Source organism: Passer montanus, unplaced genomic scaffold (assembly GCF_014805655.1).
Source record: "Passer montanus isolate IOZ18808 unplaced genomic scaffold, ASM1480565v1 scaffold9, whole genome shotgun sequence".
Lineage (NCBI taxonomy): Eukaryota > Metazoa > Chordata > Aves > Passeriformes > Passeridae > Passer > Passer montanus.
The window spans coordinates 11,435,912-11,456,935 of NW_024374367.1; the positions used below are offsets into that span (position 1 = coordinate 11,435,912).

At 42.2% G+C, this 21,024-nt stretch overlaps 1 protein-coding gene across 1 annotated transcript in view; it reads left to right on the forward strand.

The window, feature by feature from the left end:
* The first annotated feature begins 250 nt into the window (after positions 1 to 250).
* SLC25A26 (solute carrier family 25 member 26) overlaps positions 251 to 21,024 on the forward strand; it is an 82,459-nt gene continuing 61,685 nt past the window's right edge. The window contains exons 1-5 of the mRNA XM_039734100.1: positions 251 to 383; positions 3,545 to 3,701; positions 5,209 to 5,318; positions 18,591 to 18,695; positions 19,884 to 19,931. Of these exons, the coding sequence (XP_039590034.1) occupies positions 351 to 383; positions 3,545 to 3,701; positions 5,209 to 5,318; positions 18,591 to 18,695; positions 19,884 to 19,931 (453 nt within the window). The 5' untranslated portion in view covers positions 251 to 350. The remainder of the gene's footprint in view (positions 384 to 3,544; positions 3,702 to 5,208; positions 5,319 to 18,590; positions 18,696 to 19,883; positions 19,932 to 21,024) is intronic.

A 21,024-nucleotide genomic window follows, 5' to 3' on the forward strand; every position in this document is an offset into this window, starting at 1 on the left:
TTTTCCAGGGCACATGCAAAATCTGCTTTCCAAACAGATCCCATCCACCTCTGGCGCACGCACCAGCACCTCACGGGCTCGAGGAAGACCCGAAGGGGCTGTGGCGGTATTGCACTGCAAACCGCCACTAAGCACGAACGAATTAATTAATTAATTCTGAGCGATAATTGCTGGGAGCCGTCTCTCGTACGCATGCGCCGGGCGCCGCGCAGGCGCAGAGAGAGAACAACGCCCACGTGACCGCGGGCCGGGGCGGCAATATGGCTGCGCCCATGTGCGCGCACGGGGCCTGCCCGGCCCGGCCCCGCTGAGCCCGGCCCGGCCCGGCCCAGCCCAGCCCAGAGCCCGGCATGGAGCCCCGGGAGTCCTGGGCGGCCTTGGCGGTGAGTGAGCGACCCACCCGAAATGTGTTGTTTTACGCCCGTTCCCCAAACACAGTAGGGGTATTTTTAGGGAATATAAATTATATGTGGGTATATCTAGATATATGTGTATAATATATATATAATATATACATACATTGATATACAATATATATTTTTATGTCTATGTACATATATTTATATGTATATACACATATATATTTATATATATATACACACATATACATATATATACATATATATGTGTGTGTGTGTGTAATGTCTTTGTGCAAAAAGGGTTGCTGACTGGCAAATCCACAAAAATCCAGCACTGCCACCACCAAAACTTTTCAGTATTTCTGCCCCTTACCAAATAAAAGCATTAATGTTCATTGGGTACAAGTTGCACAGGTTCTCTTATTAATTAGTATTGCACCTTCTGATGTTTAATAATTCTCTGGCTTGCCAGGTTAATTAATCCACAGGCTCAGTCTTTCTCTGCCTTTGGGTCAGTTTCCTGGGATGTGCCCCTGCTGGAATTACCTTTTACCCCATGGGAGTTGATTCTGCTCAGTTGAGGAGCTGCTTTTATTAGTTTCTTCCTTTTTTTGGGGTTCTGCTAAATGTCCTTGTGGCCCATAAATTCTGCATCCTTTGTCTCCACCATCAGTGGTACATCCTTCTCCCCAGCATTTGTTAACCTCCCTCTAGCTCTGACATTACTGAAACATGCAGCCCTGAGCTCCAGCAATTCCACTGACAATTCTGTTTTGGCTTTCTGACAGTGGACATCACACAGAGCTGTTGGTTCCTCTGTTTCAGCAATTAACTCCTCTCTTGTTGATCAGGCTTGAACGTTACAAAGCTCTAACATCAAGGAAATCCTATTTTAGGAAGAAGTTTACATATTCCCTGTTCTGCATGTCCTGCCTGAGCATTGCCAAGGTGCTGAGCTGAGGGGTGGCCACAGTTTGTGGTTTCTGCAGCCACTCCAGAGCCACAGGGAGCCCCTGACCCTGCCTGTGGGGCATTTCCCACCCTAAAAGCTGCTTTTCCATGGGCTCAGCAAAGGGGTGAAGCCTCCCCTGGGAACAGCCAGTGGGTTCTGTGTGGAAAATCAGGGCTGTGGTGCCCTGGGGACAGCTGCAGCAGGGGAGGGCTCAGCTGCCTGCCCCAAAGGCTCTGAGGCAGATGGGTGTGAGCAGGGAGGTCGTGGCTCCAGGTGTTGGAATTAGGTCCTGGTTGTGCTTGACCATTGTGATGGCGTTTATGGGGTCATTGATTATCCTGAGTTGGAAGGGACCCACAAGGATCATCCATCCCAGCTCCTGGCCCTGCCCAGAGCACCCCAACAGTGCCACCCTGTGCCCAGGAGCATTGTCCAAACCCTCCTGGAGCTCTGGCAGCCTCAGGGCTGTGCCCATTCCCTGGAGCCTGGGCAGTGCCAGCTCCCTCTGGGGCAGAACCTTTCCCTGATCCCAACTCCCCTGGCACAGCTCCAGCTGCCCCCTGGCTCCTGTCCCTGATCAGAGAGCAGAGCTTGGAGCTGCCCCTGCACTTCCCTTGGGATCTCTGATCCTGCTCCAGCTCCTGGTGAAGGTTCCTGTGATAGCCCTGCTGTTACTGGCAGCTGGGGGAGTTGTGCTCCAGGTCCCCTGTGAACCAAAAGTCATTTATTTCTCTTTCCTGCAGTTGCTGCAAACACACAGCTATTGTCACCCCCTGGCAGGTGCTCTCTTAGCTACCTCATGAATTTAAATGGCATTTAAGATACACAACTTTGAGAACTTAAAGAAGCAATTAGTAACTTTTGATTCATGTTTTAACAGATGGCCAGATTAAATCTGATTAAATCTGATCAATGCTATTTTGAGCAGATAAGGATTTTGATGAAAAAGAGTGAAGAAGAATCAATGCATTCAAAACAGCCAACTAGATTAAAAGAGTAATTAACTTATTGATTAAACCTTTAGTGGTAGATAGTGAACACCTCTCTGAATCCTCTGTTACCCTGGAAAAAATTACTGGAGCAACACACATGTGATTTGTTTTCAGGCAGAGGTAAAAATCTGTGCAGCCGTTTCTTGGTGCTGATCTATATGAGCTAGCCTTCAAACTGTGTTTTCTGAATGTCTCATAATGGATTAATGTTAACTATTGATGGTGTTTTATTTCGAATCAGTTTTTCTGTTTATTTCAGTCTTTTCCTCATGCTTTTGTGCAATAATTATTTTCTACAATCAGCCATGTCATGGGGTAATTAAAAATACCCAAAACCCAGTCATCTAGAAACACAGATGATCCAGGCTTTTGTTTTATGAATTCTTTAGATAAAAACTTTCCCCTTTTCTTTATGACTTTGAAAACTCCTTTATTTAATGTGATTTCCAGTACCTTAAGGGAGTCTACAAGAAAGGTGGGGAGAGCACGTGGTGACAGGACAAGGGGGAATGTCTTCAAACTGACAGAGGGTAGGTTGAGATTAGATATTAGAGAAAAATTATTGACTCTGAGGGTGCTGAGGCCCTGGCACAGGTTACCCAGAGCAGCTGTGGCTGCCCCATCCCTGGAAGTGTCCAAGGCCAGGCTGGATGGGGCTTGGGACAACCTGGGATAGTGGAAGGTGTCCCTGCCCATGGCAGAGGACTGGAACCAGATCTTTAAGGTCCCTTCCAATCTAAACCTTTCAATGATTTGACCATTATTTCTTTCTATAGGCTTTTATTTAAAAAGAAATTAAAAAAGAAAGCTTACTTTAGGCTTTGTTCAACAAGGCAGTGAGGGAGTGTGAACAATTTAAATGAAAACATCTGCTGGAAAAAAAGTGAATGTGCTTTCTAGAGATGCCCAAGTGGGGGAGCAGAATTGCTGCAGTCTTTGCCTGATTTTATCACATCACTGCTGGAGGTGTTGGTCATTCTGTGCTGTGTCTTCATCAGTGACATCCACTGTCTGGCTTTTCTGTGCATAGGGAATGTTGCATTACTTTGATTGCACTGTTCAAAACACCGAGATTGTTTTGAAAATACCTTAAAAATGGGTTAAAAGTTGTAGTATCTGTTACTTTCTTTTGTTGAGCCCTTCTTGTGAAAGGCCTTGGGTTACACGTGCCTCAGTTACTCACATAAGCACCACTGATGTGACAATATTCATGCACTTTTCTCCATGGGTTTGTCTTGTAGGCTGGTGGAGTTGCTGGTGTGTGTGTTGACTTGATCCTTTTCCCCCTGGATACTGTAAAAACAAGACTTCAGAGTCCTCAAGGATTTAGGAAAGCTGGTGGTTTCCGTGGCATCTATGCTGGTGTTCCTTCCACTGCAATAGGATCCTTTCCAAATGGTAAATTTTCTTTGGATTGTGCTTTGTCTTCTTTAAGTAGTAATTTATGTCACATAGGACATTTGTGTCTGTGGCTTCCCCTCCTGTGGGTGCCTGCATTCTGTGAGTCCATATCCAGCTGGGAAGAGCAGTTTCTAGAATTCCAGCATTGAGCAGACTTGAGCAAGACTGGAATGAAGGCTGCTGCAGGTTTGCTCTGGAAATCAACCCTGATTCCTTGGAAGCATTCCTGGATATAAAAGCATTTCTGGGTGCTGAGGAGGGCCTGAGTCTTGCTTGTCCTGGACACTTTGTCATGAGCCACTCTTTCTCGGCACTGGAAATGAATGGAATTTCAAAGTGCTTGAGCACTGCAGGTGTTTGAGTTAATTGCTCTGGGGATGCTCTGCTCATCTCCCTGAAACAGCAACGCTTAAATTGTAGACATCAGGAAGACTTTTGAAACTAAGGCTTTACAAAAGCTGATACTTTTAGTCCCTGCAGAGAAAAGGCATCTGAAATTCCTGATGCCTTTGTCCATTTTGTCTTTGTAGGGAGGGATGAAAAAACAGCAGTCTGTGCTGTCAGATGTAAATGTTAGGAGAACTTTGCTGACAAATCCACTGACACCTTCAGATGTTTGATGTCCTTCATAAGGTGATATAAAAAAATTCAGTTCTTTATCTTGGCTGCTCTGTTATCTCCTTTTGAGGTGATAAGCATCTTTTGATTAGTAGAAGGCAATTCACATGGCCCTTCTCCACAATTAAAATCTGTTCCCCCCAAGACATGTCATTTTTTCAGTATTTACATCTCCAAAATCTGCACTGTAGTTTTATCTTTCCAACGTATGACTGAGAACTGAAATTATCTTTAGGAAAAGGAATAACCCTTAAGGTGTAAGTGCCTTTGTAGTTGACTGTTGCAGTGAATAAACAGCTCAAGTGCTGTACTCAGTTTAGTTTTGTGCATTTCTTGTTCACTGCACAGAACTTTTACAAATCCTTCAGAAGTTTGGAAAAAATTTTATGGAGCTAAATTCAAAATATTTAACTGACAATAACTAGGAAGAAGTTATTAATAAACTGCTACTGAAACAGTTTTGCACATTGCAGGATAACAGAATTGTATCAATTTATGCTTTTGGGATTTGTTTTTCTTTTCAATTAATCAACTGATTTGTTTGTTTTTTCCTTCATCCCCCACTCAAAACAAGGACCATTCATTCAATTCAACCAAGAGATAATCCCTCTACTCTATCAATGGATTTGGAAGATACAGGTTTTTCAAAATGTGCTAGACATCCATGGCTAATTAACACATCTTTCTGTAGCTCACTACTAAATGTGGCCATTTGATATTAATGGGAGGTTTGCCAGGGGTAACCAGAGGCATAAACTTCTGAAGCAATTCACTCACAGATTCTGCTGATGCTGTTGTACTGTTTTGGTGTAAAAATATCCTGGTTTTAACTACAGCCCTGTGATGGAGGAACAGTGCAATGATTGCATGTATTCTTGAATTTCAGCTGCTGCTTTTTTTATCACCTACGAGAATGTGAAATCCGTGCTGCCCCATGGATCCTCATCCTACTTGTCCCCTGCAACACACATGGTGGCTGCCTCCCTTGGGGAAGTGGTAAGAAGGAAATTCATCTTTTGTGTGTCCAGGGCAGGGGAGGAAACCACTCAGTTATGGAAACTTGGGTTTTGTGTCATATCTTGTGACAGTTCTTACGGCAGCCTTGTTTCTCACTGTTGGCACAGTGCCTGGGGCTGGGTGTTGAGCTCTGGACACCCCATGCTGTTCCTGCCAGCCCTGGCCACCTCTGCTCTCCTGTTTTTGGCACAGTGTGTCTTGGCACTGCACTGATAAAATGGGGTGGAGATGGTCTCTGCAGGTTTGAGGTAAGGAAAGGGGCTGAATGGAACCAAAAAGGCATCTCTGGCTCTCTTGCAACTCAAACTTAGCCTATTATGGCATGGTGCAGAAAAATCAGTATCTGTAGTTCCATACTCTGCTTTTATTAACTGACTTTTTTCTTTTCTTTCCCATGGGAGCTTAGCTTAGGTGTATGTTGGTTACCAGGAGTGTGGAGATGCCATTTATTTCAGCTGAACAGCAGGTGCCTCACTACTACAGCAGCACAGCCTGGCTATTTCCCATGGGAAGCAGCTCAGCTCTCCCTGCTCTCTGTGGGATCAGCTTTCACACCCAAGTAATTTTATTCTTCCATGGAAATGTTACTGATTAGATTGAGTGAGATTTAGCCAGGAAACTTAATTTAACATACCAAGTACCTGAAGATAGATGAGTGCAGCACCTATAACCACTCTGGTAGGGGTAGATAGAAGGTGATAGAGGTAGGGCTGGGTGGGATTTGTTTGTGTGGCTGCCTCAGGTGGATTCTTTCTGAGCTTGGTTAGAGCCTGTGCTGTCAGGTTGTAACTTCTAACTTAAGGCAATGCACAGAACTTATTTCCATGAAGATTCTCTAAAGGCTGGAGAAAATCAGAAATCAGCAGGAGGTTATTTACCACCAATGCACAGCCCTAAAACTCCTTGTTTGCCTGATATGTCATGGAACAGCAGAGCCAGGAGGTGTTTTGAGCTTCTTGTGTGCATTAGACAATCAAGCAAAATGACAGTGGGGCTCATGAAGAGGTGCCAGTGCTTTGCAATAAAATCCACCAGAAGAAAAGGTCTCTTCTTTGTGGAATAGGTTATTTATGGTACACTCCCTGTGGCTGTGAGGATCCTGTGAGAAAATTACAACCCAGTAGGTGAATCAGCATTAGCCAAAGCCCAGCTGGCTACAGATGACTCCTTCCAAGACAAACTATTGCCATTTGTTCCCTGTGCTGGTCTGTGACCTTTACAGCTCAGGCACTTGCTGCTTTCATGCTGGGGCTGGCAGAGGTGGTGCAGCTCAGGTAAATGAGCTGCTCAGGGCTGTCTCACCTGCTCTGGCTGCTCTGAGGCCAGAGAAATGTATGATGGTAGCCACTGAAATGGCAGAGTGGCTTTATCATGTGGGAATTACAATGTTGTAACAGCCATTTTCCACCTCATTTTCCAGATTTTGATAGCTTCTTCTCCTCTTGGAGTGATGAGTGTGAGGAGAGAAATAAGCTCTAAAATAACTGAGATGATATTTAGAGATTTGCTACAACAAATCTGCAATAAAATAGGACAAAGCAAGACCTTCTCATGTATGTTTTATGTAAAGTCTTAGTTGAGCAATAGAAATATATAAACTAGTCCAAATTGCATCAGGCTGAAAGTTATAATTACAGTTTTATTGATTAGTCATTAAGTTTCAATCAGGGCATAACCACTGGGACTATTATTTTGTCAGTAGTTTTTTTGATATGTACTTTCCTTCCATTTTGTACTTCATGATTTAAATTGTTTTTCAATGTGAAGCATTAAGCCAAAGACTATCCTGTTAGGATTCTTAAGGCATGTCTTTGCATTTCCACACTGTTTTTTTACAAAACAGAGAAATTAGAATTTAGAGCAACAAAGTGTTGATGGATTTCTAGGTTTGCTGTTCCTTCACTGGTGAGTATAAATGAGCCAGATACCTTCTTGTGCATCAATAAAATGTGAGTATGTGCAAAACTTAAAGGTGTGTTTGTGCTGACTAATCTGTGTTTTGAATGTGACCTGTTAAAATAATAAAATAGGTAAAGAGGAAGAGACTCAAAAGTTGCTTCAAGATATGATAAAATGTATGTGAGAAATTGGTCAAATGGGAACTTTTCATTTTTATAACAACCACTCTCCTGTATTGTTTACAGGCTGTGGAAATTTATAGGAGAAACAGTCCCCTGGAACTGGTTTGGTCCATTTTTCCAGTTCCAGGCTGGGAGAGACAAAGCCAAGCAATAAAAAGACAGGGGTTGTAGCAGTGTTTTGTTTTGGTTTTTTTTCCTTTTAGGCAGGAGGAATATAGAAAGCTAATCTCATCTCCCAGAGTGAGATAAAGAAAAGTACATACAAAATCACACCCTGTTAAGCATAATTATTTTTTCCTACAACTGAATCTCGCTGTATAGGGACTCTGAATATCCCATAATATATTAAAAACTGCTTACAAAGGCACATCCAAAACTCTAGAGGGCAGATACATGGTGTATCATCTCATCAAGGAAGGAGAAGGTTGAAGGATACATGAGTTGCTAATGGGGGAAAAGCCCCTATTACACCACTTGTGTAACTGAAATCTGGAGATGGAAAACACACTTAGTGCATCCAGCACTTTGGAATTTTTCATCTTGACTCTGCTTTGCCCTGTGTGTTTAGTCTGCCTGTATCTTCACAGTGAGCTGCCAAATGTGCTTGGAAAACGTGATATCATAGGGAGTGGAAAGGAAAACCAGATGTTCTGAAATGTTACTTTTAGTATTCTTATGTGGTATAAGTAACTCTGAGAAGGAGCAGCATTTTTAAACTTCTAGTGCCCATGTTCAGTAGTGACCAGGTGTGTCTTGCAGGCCCAGAGTTAACTGTACAGATTTTTTAATGTCAATTTAATATAAATGTGTGTATTAATTACAAGAAACTTTGCTGAAGAGAAGTTCCCTGTCTGAGCCTCCCCCACCAAGCTCCTGCAAATGTGGTTTTATGGGACAAGTTTAAGATTGTCCCTGTTTGACCAATGAGGTTTCCCTCATTGCCAAACTGGTTGGACTCAGCAAAGCTAATTTGGATTCAGCACAGCTAATTTTACATCCCTTTTCCATGGAGGTGAGAATAAAGATTTTTGGCTCATGTTCCAAAGAAGGGAGCTGACAACAGCCCTTTTTCCATCTAATATTTAGATGTTGTTATGGTTACAATAGGAGCTTTGCAAGATATTAGTGAAAGCTTTGGGTTGTTGCCTGTAAATTGTGAGTTCACTCTTATCTTTCTGACCTTTTGTTCTGGATTGGCTATTTTTGATGACATTGTCTTTCTTTTTTTCCCCTACTTTGCAAGGCAGCAAACCACCTTGACTTTCAGAGAGGAAGTGAGGGGGAGGACTGAGGACCAGCATGGGAGGGAGATGTCCTGTTCCTTTGGCAGCTGGTGGGAATGACCATGCTCTGGATCTCCACCAGCTGAGCTCATTGAGCTGCTTTTGTCCTTGTGCAAGTTTCTAGAGTACTTCAGGATTAAAAATCTGGAAATTTGCAAAGCTCAAAAATTTGTCATTTCAGTGAGGAGAGGGGATCATGTGACTCCACAGGGCAAAGTGAGGACAGGTATTTCAAGGTGAAATTCCAAGCTCACTTGGAATTCCAGTGCATTACCACTTGAGGTACTTCTGTGATAAGAGCAAAGTGTGTGGTTCATCTATGATTAGCATCTGACCCTTCATATTAATAACTTTGGAATTTTTTTATCTGCTGTTGGGATGTATCAAATAAGAAAACTTCTTAATGCAGGAATTATCTTTCTGAGGAATTCATTTACCCTTCTCTTCTAGTACAAACTTGTTTCTTAGAAGAAGCAAGTTCAAATGCAAGCAAGTTTACAGATTTACAAATCATGATTCTGTAGAATGACATTTTAAGTGTGCTTTTAATCAAATAAAAGAGGAAATTGTATGTTTTATTTTATTTTATGTTTGTGGGGAGTGTTTTTCTGCATAAAAAGAGGTATTCTAGACATGATGGACAACACTGTTGTCCATCTGTCCACAAATCAGCCACTTCATCCCTCTGCCCTGGCAGCATTGCTTGAAACATTTAACTAGTTTCAGTTTAAGAGAAGAGTGGGAATCTCCAAAAGGATATTGGTGTAAATTCCAGGAGAGTAACTGGCTAGGTCAGAGAAGAAAGTTGTTATTAATGCCTGTTCTGAGGAGAAGGCAAAAGCATGAGTCAGACAAATCCGCAGAGTAATGGAATGAAAATCTCCAGCAGGATAATTGGCCAGGGCTTTGCAGATGGTAAGCTCTGGAAGATCAGCTTGCAGGAGCCCAGTCTAACAGAGACAAGACAGCCACTCACATCAGACATGAAGTTAAGATTTCAGGTATTTCGAACTGTAAAACTTGCAATTTTGGAAGATATGACTTTCCAGTTCAACAGGAAAATTGGACATTCTAGGGAGAGCTGATTTTAGTTCAGCAAAGAAGCAATAAAGTACTTATGTATAGACTTTGGGCTAATGGCTTTGAATATTTTAGCTATCCCTTTTCTAAAAGCTGAACTAATAAATGGACAGAACTGTTCTGCATTTTGTGCTTTGCATCCTATCTCCTCTCAATCAGTGTGGCATGTGCTGGCAGATCATAGTATGCATAAGTGGTGTGCAAATGACAGCAGTCAAAGTGTGATGGGACCTTTTCCACAATACTGACACTTTTTTTTCTATTTCATTGTCTGTCATTTTAGCTGTGACTGTGCCTTTTGTGCTGTGCAAATCTGGCTGCACACAGGCTTTGAGAAAGGGAATACTCCAACCCTGGCAAGATGAGCAGTGGTGGGGAGTGCAGCAATGTAGGTGGTCTTCTGAATTAATCATGGTGGGGTTTGAAATATTCATACATGAATCTATGCGAGGTCAGGTCTGCAATACAGCTGCTGTAGGATTTTTGCCAAATCCTTATGCAGAAGCAGTGGTTAGGAGATGATTGGGAAGGTGAGACTGCTGCCTTTGAGAGGTAGTGGAGAAAGAACAGAGGACGGATGGAAACTCAGAGCAGCGGTTGGGAATTGGTTGTAAATAAAGATAAATGGGGGCATGAATCCACAAATGCTGCCAACAAATTCATCATACAATTAGAGGCTGAAACAGCAAATTGAGAACTGTCAAATACCTAGCCAGCCACCCATGCTGATCTTCTCTTGTATGCTCCATGCTAACTGCACGTAGTGCATCTCCTTCATCAGCTGCTCTCCCCACACTGCTTTGTGTAACCTGCTTAGTTCAGGGCTTAGAGAATATGCTGCTTTGCAGTACAGCTTGATAGTTGTCGTGTCTTTTGATCACAGGGCTGATAATCAGTTCATTTAGAAGTATTTGTAGCTCAGAGTGTCTTCAGAGGAAAGCAACTTTGGATTAAAATTATAAGCGAGAAGTAAATAATTTTAAAGTACTTCCTGATGGATTTCCTGACTTGCTGTACCAGTCAGCTTTGGAAATGTTTGAGACACTTTGGAATAAACTTACCTTAACCAATGTTCTATACAGAGTTTGTCAGGAATAACTCTGAATAGCTCCATATGTGGACAAGCCCATAATTCTTTAAGTGAAAAGGCTGAAGGAAAGAGTAAGGTATCAATTAAAGGAAAAATACTTAATAAAATACAATGTAGTTGATATTTCCATATTCTGGGCCAATGTAACCTCAAGAGAGTGAGCAAATTGCAAAATACTAGTCTTCTTTCAACAGGAGACTTAATGTGTTTTCAGAAAATACTGCCTGTGTTCTCTTGCCTGGAATCTCATTACTGTCTGTCCTCCTGTAACTCAGCCTGACCCCACTTGGCTGCAGGGAAGCAGTTTTATGCTGGATGGGATGCACCACACCACTTCTGCTGAAAGAATGGTTTGGCTGCTGGATTTAATGAGTTTCTTAAGCCTTTTAAAATAAATATAACAGACTTTCATGGTGAAAGTGGTGCTGGAATAGATTGGATCATGCAGATGGTTCTGTACATTGACTTAAGGGTCTATTTTTCTTAGGTTTTAAGGATTTCTGTCTTTAAATGTGGTAGTAATTTATTATTCAAGCATCCACCAGGTTAAGGAAGAGTTTTTTTCAAGTTATTCAGCTGCCTGATTTTGCTGCTAGAGTTTAAACCAACTGCTTCTGATTGTACTGAGGAACTTCAAAATCTCTGGGACACAGTTTGTGCTGGAGTACAAGAGGTGTGTAACATCAGGCTACTTTTGGTAAGTTTTAGGTCTAGTTTTAAAAAGGAAACAAAACTCTGCATTGCTTAAGTGTTAAAAGACCAATTGATTTATGCAAAGCACAGATTTTTAAAAACATCTGCACTGAGAAGTACTTCTGCAAAGAAATTTTTAGTGTCAGCCTTGTCAGCTTCACAAACTTTCCCTGTTCTCTGCCTGTCAGCTGATGTAACTGGAGTAAGAGTTTCTCCTTGCTGTGAACAGAACTTGGCACAAATTCCCACTGCTGGAGGACAGAAGTTTTCTGAGGTGTATCTGACATGGCTAAAGGAAAGGTAGGCAGGGAAGCCACAGCAGGATTTGCTGGGAATGGATCTGGGCAATTGAAGAGCCATGTGTAGGGAAGGAAATTTGAGAGGGGCAGAAGCCCAGTAGCCCTGAGAAGGCTCCTGAAATGATGGATGAGGAGCCAGCTGGGGATTTCAGGCAGCTGAGGTGAAAAGGCTCAGCCAAGATGGCCATTGTGAAGGAACAAGTGTGTGGTGGTGCAGATGATGCTCTGAAACAGGAAGGAATAAAACAGAGCTGTCATAGATTTGAAAATGACAGGATGAAATAAATCTGCAAACCAGCTCTGCAGATTCCAGGTAAAGTCACCTAAGGTGGGAACATGGAAGAAGTTGAAAGTGTTTGTGCAGAAACTCCAGTTTTCCAAGTGCTTGTGACATTTGGTCCCTGTGAATGGTCTCATCTCTGAAATAATATGTTTTTAAGCTCTGGGAGGTGCTGAGATCTGAGGGATCTTGCTGGGTGAGATTGTTCTTTGAAGAAATGTTTCCTACCAGCATCCAGGGGAGCTGCAGTTAAATTAATGAAGACCTTGTTGTGTCAGTCAGAGGAAAAGATGGGACAAAGAGCTTGGCATTGTCTAAACTTTCCCATCCAGAGCCCATTAGTCAAAACTTGTTCTCTCCACAGGGTTTAAATTAGGAGTGGAGTCACCTGTTGATGACCCCAGCAGCTTTACACAGGACTGAATTTCACTGTGCAGGAAGGGCACTCTGTGCTGGGTGTGGGGAAAATAAGATTTAGCATATCCTGAGGCTTTGTGCTGAAGGTGAACACTTTCCCTGGGGCTGACATTTAAACACAGTGGACAGTACATGTAGGGGACAGTTTCTGTCACCCCTGGAGACAATTCCCTCATTAAAACAGGAGTTAACACTTCCATTCTGTATTCTCTGTGCCCCAGCAGCTCCACAGCCTGCTGACAAACACATGTGCAAGGACTTGTTCACAGCTGCAGTTGTGACCCACACTGAGTTACTGACCACAGAAACTTGTGCTTTTGTTCTGTCTTGGTCAAAAGGGCAGCAGTTCTTTAGATGAAGGTTTATTGGTGGTTGAAATGTTTTGGGTCTGTGATTGCAGCAGTTCAGGTATCCAAGCAATATAGGAACCATATCTATGAATATGAGGATATTTCATGTTGCTCCTCTTTTCTGTTTGTTTTCCTGGTGCTGGGAAGGGTGAGCCAGTTCATCTTCCATCTGCAGCTCACAGCTCATGCTCCCTGCTAGCTAAAGTGTCCAACCCAAGAGCTGTGGCCACAGTTAGAAGGAGTTATTTGGAGGATGAAATACTTTGCTAATCTCATAATATTGCAGTCATTTCCCCCTTCTGTTGGAGAGGGGAATCCCAGGGAGAGCTGAAGAACCAAGCATAAATTTACAGGGTTTGGAGAGGCATGGAAAGCTGCAGTGCTGAATTCAAGTTTCGTTGAGAGCCTTTGACATGAACCCAGAGGGAAATTTCCCCTCTATTCTCCAGAGCCAAAGGAAATCAGTGCAATTTAATATATTTCAATTTTAAACTCACCTATTATTTTAATAATTCAGTTATCTGAGAAAGGAAAAAGGACTTCTTTTATGTTTCAGATTAAATATAGTAACTTCCTACTTGGAAGGGAGCATCTGATATAGAAACAGACATTCAGATTATGACATAGTAACCTATTTGGGAAGCAGCATTTTTTTTTTTATATTAAAAAACCCCCAGAAACAGAACACACAGAAAACCAACAACAAAGCAAACTTGAGCTCCAAGGTAGATTTTGTCTGCAGCACTATAGTCAGGGCTAATGCAGGTTACGCTTAAAAACCCCCAAAACTCCAATTTATTGCCGCTTCTCTTTGAATAGGTTCTTGGAGTTGTTCTATTTTTTTGCTTATTTTTACATTCTGTTCAGCAGGCAATCCTTCTGACCTTCAGAAATTGGTGAGAGATTAGGATTTTGTTAGCAGATTGACTGCAGCCTAAACATATGTCCTTTGATAAATCATAGCATCTTTGTTGTTGTCATTTTTGTGCAGCAGCTTTTCCTCACTAATGGGTTAGTGATTATCTTGCACAGGTATTGTGAGGTTTAGCCTAAAGTTTCTGCTCTCTGGATGCAAAATTTTATAGTGTCATAAATTATGTTCTTATTTGATTAAGAATAAACTTATGCAAATGAAATTTAAGAGAAACTGTCCCCAGGCATATTCCTTTAGTTTTGTATGAAGTATTGAATTAATATGGTCAACATCAATTAAAGCTTCCCAGACAGATAAAGTCCTTAAAACTAACTTCCTGTTTGAGAAATTTAAATATTAAAACCCTTTAGAAAGGGTTCTAAAGGATTTAAGCTGCAAGAAAAGAAAAGATTTCTGGAGCTTACTCCATGTTTCTGTACTAAATTTTCAAGTAGGCTGAGCTGTGCAAGCCAGAGATTTGCTCAGAGTCACTGAGTGCTGGTTCCTAAATCACCAGCCACTCACAAATTCCATAGCAGGTCTTTGTCCTCAGACTACCCTTCTCCTGTTGTGGAACAGAATGGCTGGTTAATTAATAAGTGAAAAAATATTTGATCTTGATGCTCACCTAAGCCCAGTGCAGAGAATAGTCCAGCTCATTAGCCAGGAGCTTATCAGGTGCCAGAAATGAGGCTCTTGCTTCAGTGGGCTTACAGCAGGGCTAATGTCTGTCCCTTATTAAAGATAACAAGTGCTCAGACTCAATGGCTCTGGGAGCTTTTGGGAGTGTGTGAGTCAGATCATCAGCTGTGCAGGGTGCTGCAGGAGGAGATAAATGCTTCCTCAAGCTGCTCTCCCTAGGGCTGCAGAGCTGAAAGTGTTGTACCAGCTGTGCCCCTGCTTCTGAGGAAACCTGTGCTTAAACCCAGCCCAGCTTCAATGCCCACCCAAGCCCTTTACAGCCATGATGGCACCTGCTCTGTGCTCTTCCAGAGGTTCCTGGGTACACATCGTGCACAGCTCTCATGGTTAGTGGTCAAACTGCAGTGGAGGTGCCTAAAAACAAATCTCTGCGTTATCTTTGATTCTCTACCAAACCCTACAAATCCAGCCAGGGGGAAAACACTTTTCCTGGACCACAAGGGGTGGAAGGAAAAGGCTGGTAATCCAAATAAGATATGTTAATATTTGGATCATAATATAGCACTGGAGATCAGGAATTGTTGTGTTCTTTTCTGAAGATGTTGGCATTGTCCCTTTGCACTGAGCCTCTGTGTAACAGGACTCTGCCCCCTCTGTTCTTCTTTATTATACAAAGAAAAGTTCTGGATACCCCTGTGCTGAATTGGATGAATCTGCCTGATGCTGAACAGCTGCTCCAGCTTTAGGTGGGATTGGTCCCTATGCAGAAGTTGCAGTTTTAAGATCAGGTGTTTCCAGTAAACATAGGCGAGCCCACAGGAAAGGCTTTGGGCGGGTTCCTGGTGCTGTTTACAGCAGATCTTATTTTCTGGTCGCTACAGCCACATTTATACTGAAACAAACTGTTTAAATTGGTGTATATAAAGTTTCATGGCACTTTTTGAGATTTTTTTTGCACTGGTCATTCTTCACAACAGCCAGGACAGTCTGGTTCCAACATAAATCCACCAGGAGATGGCAGCGTTGGTTCGTGCAAGAAGTACCTGAAAGTTAGAACGCTTTTTCCTCAACTGACAGAGGAAAGGAATTACCTTAATTTAATAAGAACATACACGGTCTTAGCAATACATAGATAAATGTTAATGAAATACACCTGTTTTTAGCTTTTGTTCCTGACTGGCTAATGCAAATCGGTAAATTAAAATAAAATTAAAAATGCACGTAGTTTTTTTTTCTAAATACTGGAGTACCCTCTGACCCAGTAAATTATTTGAGACAAGGATTTTGAAATTCAGTACCCTCTTGCTCAGAAATGGTCATAGCATTAAAAAGCTGGAAAGGTAATAAGTGCTAATATTGTAATTTCTGCACACCTGTTTTGTAAACTATTAATAGCTTTGCTTGTAGCTGTAAAATCAGGTTTTCCTGTAGCTTAAATTTGAAAACTCTTGAGTTTTTGTTTCAGTATTTTTGTTTTCCTGCCCTTGTGCTATGTATACATGTGCATTGACAGTGTTTTACCTGACCTGGTAAATAAGGAAGGAGCTTATAGGGCAGCACCTGAACTTTCCCAGCATCTTGATTCTGTCTTTTTGCTCCCATCAAAAGATGGGAATAGCCCCTGGCTCCAGAGCTTGCTTGGGAAAATGTGTATGGCCCCTGTCAATGGGGTGCTGATGCCCTAATGTCAGCTGGGGTGGCTGAGGGTCCCCACTGCTGGACCCTCTCCATGGCTGGCTCTGCAGGTGTTCAGCACAGAGCTGATTTGTCACGAGGTCATCCCCAAATCCAGCAGGATGCACCAGGAATGGCCGGAGCTTGGGGGGCTCTATTGTGCTCCTCTGTGCCAAGCAACAGGCTGTGTGAACAGCCAAGAGATTAAGAAGCAATTTCTCCCTGGGACCTTGGTGACTGGGGAGCTGACCGGGCCCCCTGTGTGAGGCCATACCTGAGTTCTGTCTCTGTTAATCCCGTGGTGGATGCAGGTAAAAGTGTGGGGCAGCTGCCCACTGCATCCCTCACCCTCCCTGTGCCATTTGCTCGTAGCTTTCACACCTGAAAACTGAAGTGTGGGCTCTCTTGGTGCAGGGTTACCATACTGGTGCTGCCTGAACACCCTTGTCCAAGAAAGCAAAGCCTGGAGAGGAGCATTGTGTTCTCTTACCTTTGGCAGCATTACCTGGGAGGTGCTGCAGTGATTGGGATCAGAGCGTGATAGAGTTGAGATTCTTCTGCACCCACCAGCCAGGCTGTTACTTTTTTAATAAGACACATGTGAACTTAGTCTTGCACCCTCCCCTTCAGAGCCCTGTTCTCCACATCAAAAGGCTGCAGGGGTTGTTGTTGACAGGAAGGTGCATGTGTAGGAACAAACAAGGTACCATGCTGTAAGTTCAGGAGCTCAGTGAAAATGTCACCGTGCAGTCTGATGCTGGCAGCTGCAGCTCGTGGCTTTTTGAACAGCAGCAGTGCCCTATGGAACCAATCTGACAGCACTGCCCAGGTGACATGAGCCTTTATTTCCTTTCAGAACAGCACAGTGTAATCATTGTTTTTGTTCTTGTGCAGCCACAGACTCCCTTGTAAGCACAGATTCAAATGGAAGAGACATCAAAGTTAATTTGAAATGAAATGCACCCCAAGTAGTCAGGGGGAAATGGAGACATTACTTTGTAGCCACCCTTCTCCTGCCAAAACTGCAGCACCCCAGATGTCAGGAAGCCACGCTGAGCTCTTTGTCTGGTCTTGATTGACTAGATTGTTTTCATCCCAGCCTTTTTAAAGCTTTCCTCATGCCTCCATATTTTTAAGGAATAAAAAGCTAATATAAGGACACGGAGTGTTATGAAGCATGAAGTTCTATAAATATTTATGCTGAACTATCAAAAAAACGTGACAGTTCTTATTTTCTTGACAGATTGGGGTCACTTGTTATTTTTGACCCTGAGAATTGAAGAGCACATGGAGTTAGATCTGTTTGTAATGACTTTTGGATATTGTTGTCCAGTAAACTTGTATGAATGTAACAGGATAACAGATTTTTTCTTGGTATCTTTGTGAAAATGAAACCTAAACCTTGTACTATGTTACTCAAAAATGACCACTTAAGTTACTGTGTCTGCAATCTCCAGTGAATTCCTGTACTTTCTTTGGCACACATGGATTTCCCAGTCAGCTGCTTGGTTTGCCACTTCAGTTGGACAGCTTTCACCTGGGCTGCTCTGCACTGAAGCGCTCTGTGATCACCTTTGTGTCTCAGGTGTGTTCCTGAGCCCAGCACAGGATGGGCTCAAGGCAGCCTAAAAATCTGGCAAAGGCCTGTGGGGTCTGCAGAGTTTTGCCACCAGTCCCATCACTGTTTTAAGTATCCCTGGAGCTAACTGAGGACGAACTCTGCTTAAAATTTTAAGTGCTGATGAGAGGCTTGTAACTCCCACACTGCAGGATCCTCAGTCTATGAAATGATGTGCACACAAGCTTAATTTAACCCCTACCTCAAGGTGAACATTTAAAATCCAAGCCTGGCTTTTTCAGCAAAGCTGGAGCTTTGTGGCAGCAGCCACAGTATTTCATCCAGCTGCAGAAATTCATTCTGCAGGAAGGGATCAATCCAGTGCTTCACCTTGAATGAAGCATGGTGTGTATTTTAAGGTAAAGCTTGGAATATGTCATGTCTAAAGTGACCAGAATGGCTACTCTATCAGTCACTAGAGGGCACAAAGATATTACCAAAGAAAGAATTTGTTGCTCTTTCCTGAATCTCTACTTGAAGTCTGTGAAAGTGGGGGGAACAGTCCTGTGGAATGGGAACAGTCAATTCCTGTGACTGCCAGAAGACAGGATGGATTCAAATTTTGGTTTTATCAGTGATTTTCTCAACTCAAATTTACTGTTGCTTTCAAAGTTAAAAATTCCAAGGATGCATCCATGCTCCTGTTAGTATAATTTTGTGATCAGAAAGTACATGGCTCTCAGAACAAATACATAAGCTGCTCATGAGCAGCTTTTAAATCCTATAATTACAAACCTGATTTCCTCATTTGTCAGGTTTCTGTTCCTGGAAGGAGTGTTTGCTACATAAGAGAAGCCAGCAGTTGCTGCCTGACCCCCATTTCTTTTGCAGGTTGCCTGTCTCATCCGGGTTCCATCCGAGGTTGTCAAGCAAAGGGCCCAGGTTTCTCCTTCCTCGAGCACTCTCCGGATTCTCTCCCACACCTTGTACCATGAGGTGAGTTCAGAGCAAAATTCCTCAACATTTTCATCCTTCCCACTCAGTGCCATGCATGTCCAGAAGCATTCCTACAACTTTATTCCAGTTCTGTGCCTTCCCAGCACTTTTCCATCTATTCTTCTGTTCTTAAAAGTGATTGGCATGTTATGATTGAGGAAACCAAACCCACACCTCCCCCCCGGGACAAGTTTCAAGCAACTCTTTTTTTCTCCTCTTTTTATATGAGATACCTACATTTGAAGATGTTTGGGATAAAAAAAAAGGATTTAGCTTCCAGATTCCAAAGCTGTGCTTGTATTTATGCACACAGTCCTTGTCTGGGGCAGGACATTGAGTCTCTGTGTGCAGTTTGCTGAATGGTTCCCAGTTTTTGAAGCAGGCTTTGGAGGAGATGTCCAAAAGGCAGCATTTCAGAGAGGCTCTGGAGGAGCCAGGAGGAGTTCTGGAAATGAGTGCTCATCCAGTATTAGTTACTTTTGCAAATATAAGGGCCTTTGTCTTCTTTTCAGGAGTTGTGCTGATCCCTCCTGTGAAAACCTGTTCATGTCTGTTTTAGCAGAGTTTCACAGGGGGGGATTTTCAAGCTGTGTTCCATAAGAGAAAGCAGCTCCTAAAAACAGTGTGGAGAAAAATAGTACAATATAGTTTCTAAGTGTAAAACCCAGGGAAAGGAAGACATAAATATGACCTTCAAATGATCCACTTGATTTTTATTTGCTTTCAAATGGAAACTGTTGTGATAACCCTGCACCCTTCTTTCTGTGTCTTGATTCTCCTTTAAAAGCTGATTCTGTCAAAACCATATGTTTTTCCCTTTCCATATAGCTGGCTAGAGAACCATAAGCCTTGCCAAACACTTGAATTAAGTGCCCTGTAATAATAAACAACATAATTTTATATGCACTTATAAAATAAGTTTTAATTGTTTTGAGTATTTTCAGCTGGTTAAAAATATAAAACATTTGTCTTGATAAAGGCTCTGAATCAAGGCTAAGGAGGTGAAAATAAAACCCTGTGGCACTGTAAATAATGGAATACAGTATACAGTGTTATAATCAATACAGTCAGTTTGAAGCTGAGGTGTGACACTTTAGGGCTGTAATGCTTGCCTCATAATCACCAATAAATTGTGGCCTTTGACAAACTCATTCCCCCTGGATGATGCTTTCTTTTGTTGCTTTGCAGGGTATTCAAGGCCTTTATCGGGGTTATAAAAGCACCGTATTAAGAGAGGTAAAACACTTGTCTTTTCTTCTTTTATTTTTTTTTCAATTGCTTCCTTTGCCTCAGTTTTCTAACAAGAGATAATAGTACAATTGAGATCAGTTGCTCTAACCTTAAGCTCTAAATCCCAGCATATTTCATTCTAGATAAGTTACCAGCCTGAAATTAAAATAAAGCACTGATAATGAGCACTAAGAAAACCTTTGATTTGTGCAAAAATTCATTTGCCATCCTGTCTCCCAGTTCTTTGCTGGTGAATTGAAAAAGGATGGAAAGGTATATGTTAACATGAGAAAACCATAAATTAAAGTGCTGGAAACTTTCTCAAGTCTTGTGATTGCATCATGTGAACTATATATGCCAACAATGGTGAACTAGTGGCATCAGGCCAAGTTTAGCACAGACAGATTTAGGCTTTCTTTAAATATATTCGTCAGCAGATGCCAAGGGATTATTTGTCATCTGTATATAGAGAGGATTGTGCTCTCTCTAATTTTTTTTCTTTTTTTTTAACTTGTGAAAGAAATGCATTTAGTCACCCAGTCTGCAGATTTGATGTGGCATTACTTAACTCTAAATCAAAAGTATTTCACTGTTAGAAAAAAAAAAAAAAATTAGGGCTAAAAATATTTTGGCCCACTCAGAAGAAAATAGTTCCTAAACTAAAATCTTTTCATAAATGTACTGTGAATTCCAGGATTAGTGTCATGGAAGTGCTTGATATGCTGTGTGAACTGAGGGCAGTTTATAAAAGAAGTAGAAAAATATACTGATAAACTCCCTGTCTAAAATTGTTTCAATATCAGATCCAAAGAGATCATCTTCTGACAAAACAGAAATTGCATGATGTACATGTACCTGAAGTAGAGAGATCAATTGGTTCCTAGCAAAACATAAAATCACAGAAAGGTTTGGGTTGGAAGGGACCAAAAAACCCATCTTGTTCTATCCCCCCCCTTCCACTATCCCAGGTTGCTCCAAGCCCTGTCCAACCTGGCCTTGGACACTTCCAGGGATGGAGCAGCCACAGCTTCTCTGGGCACCCTGTGCCAGGGGCTCCTCACCCTCACAGGGAGGAATTCTGTCCTGGCACGTGGCTGGA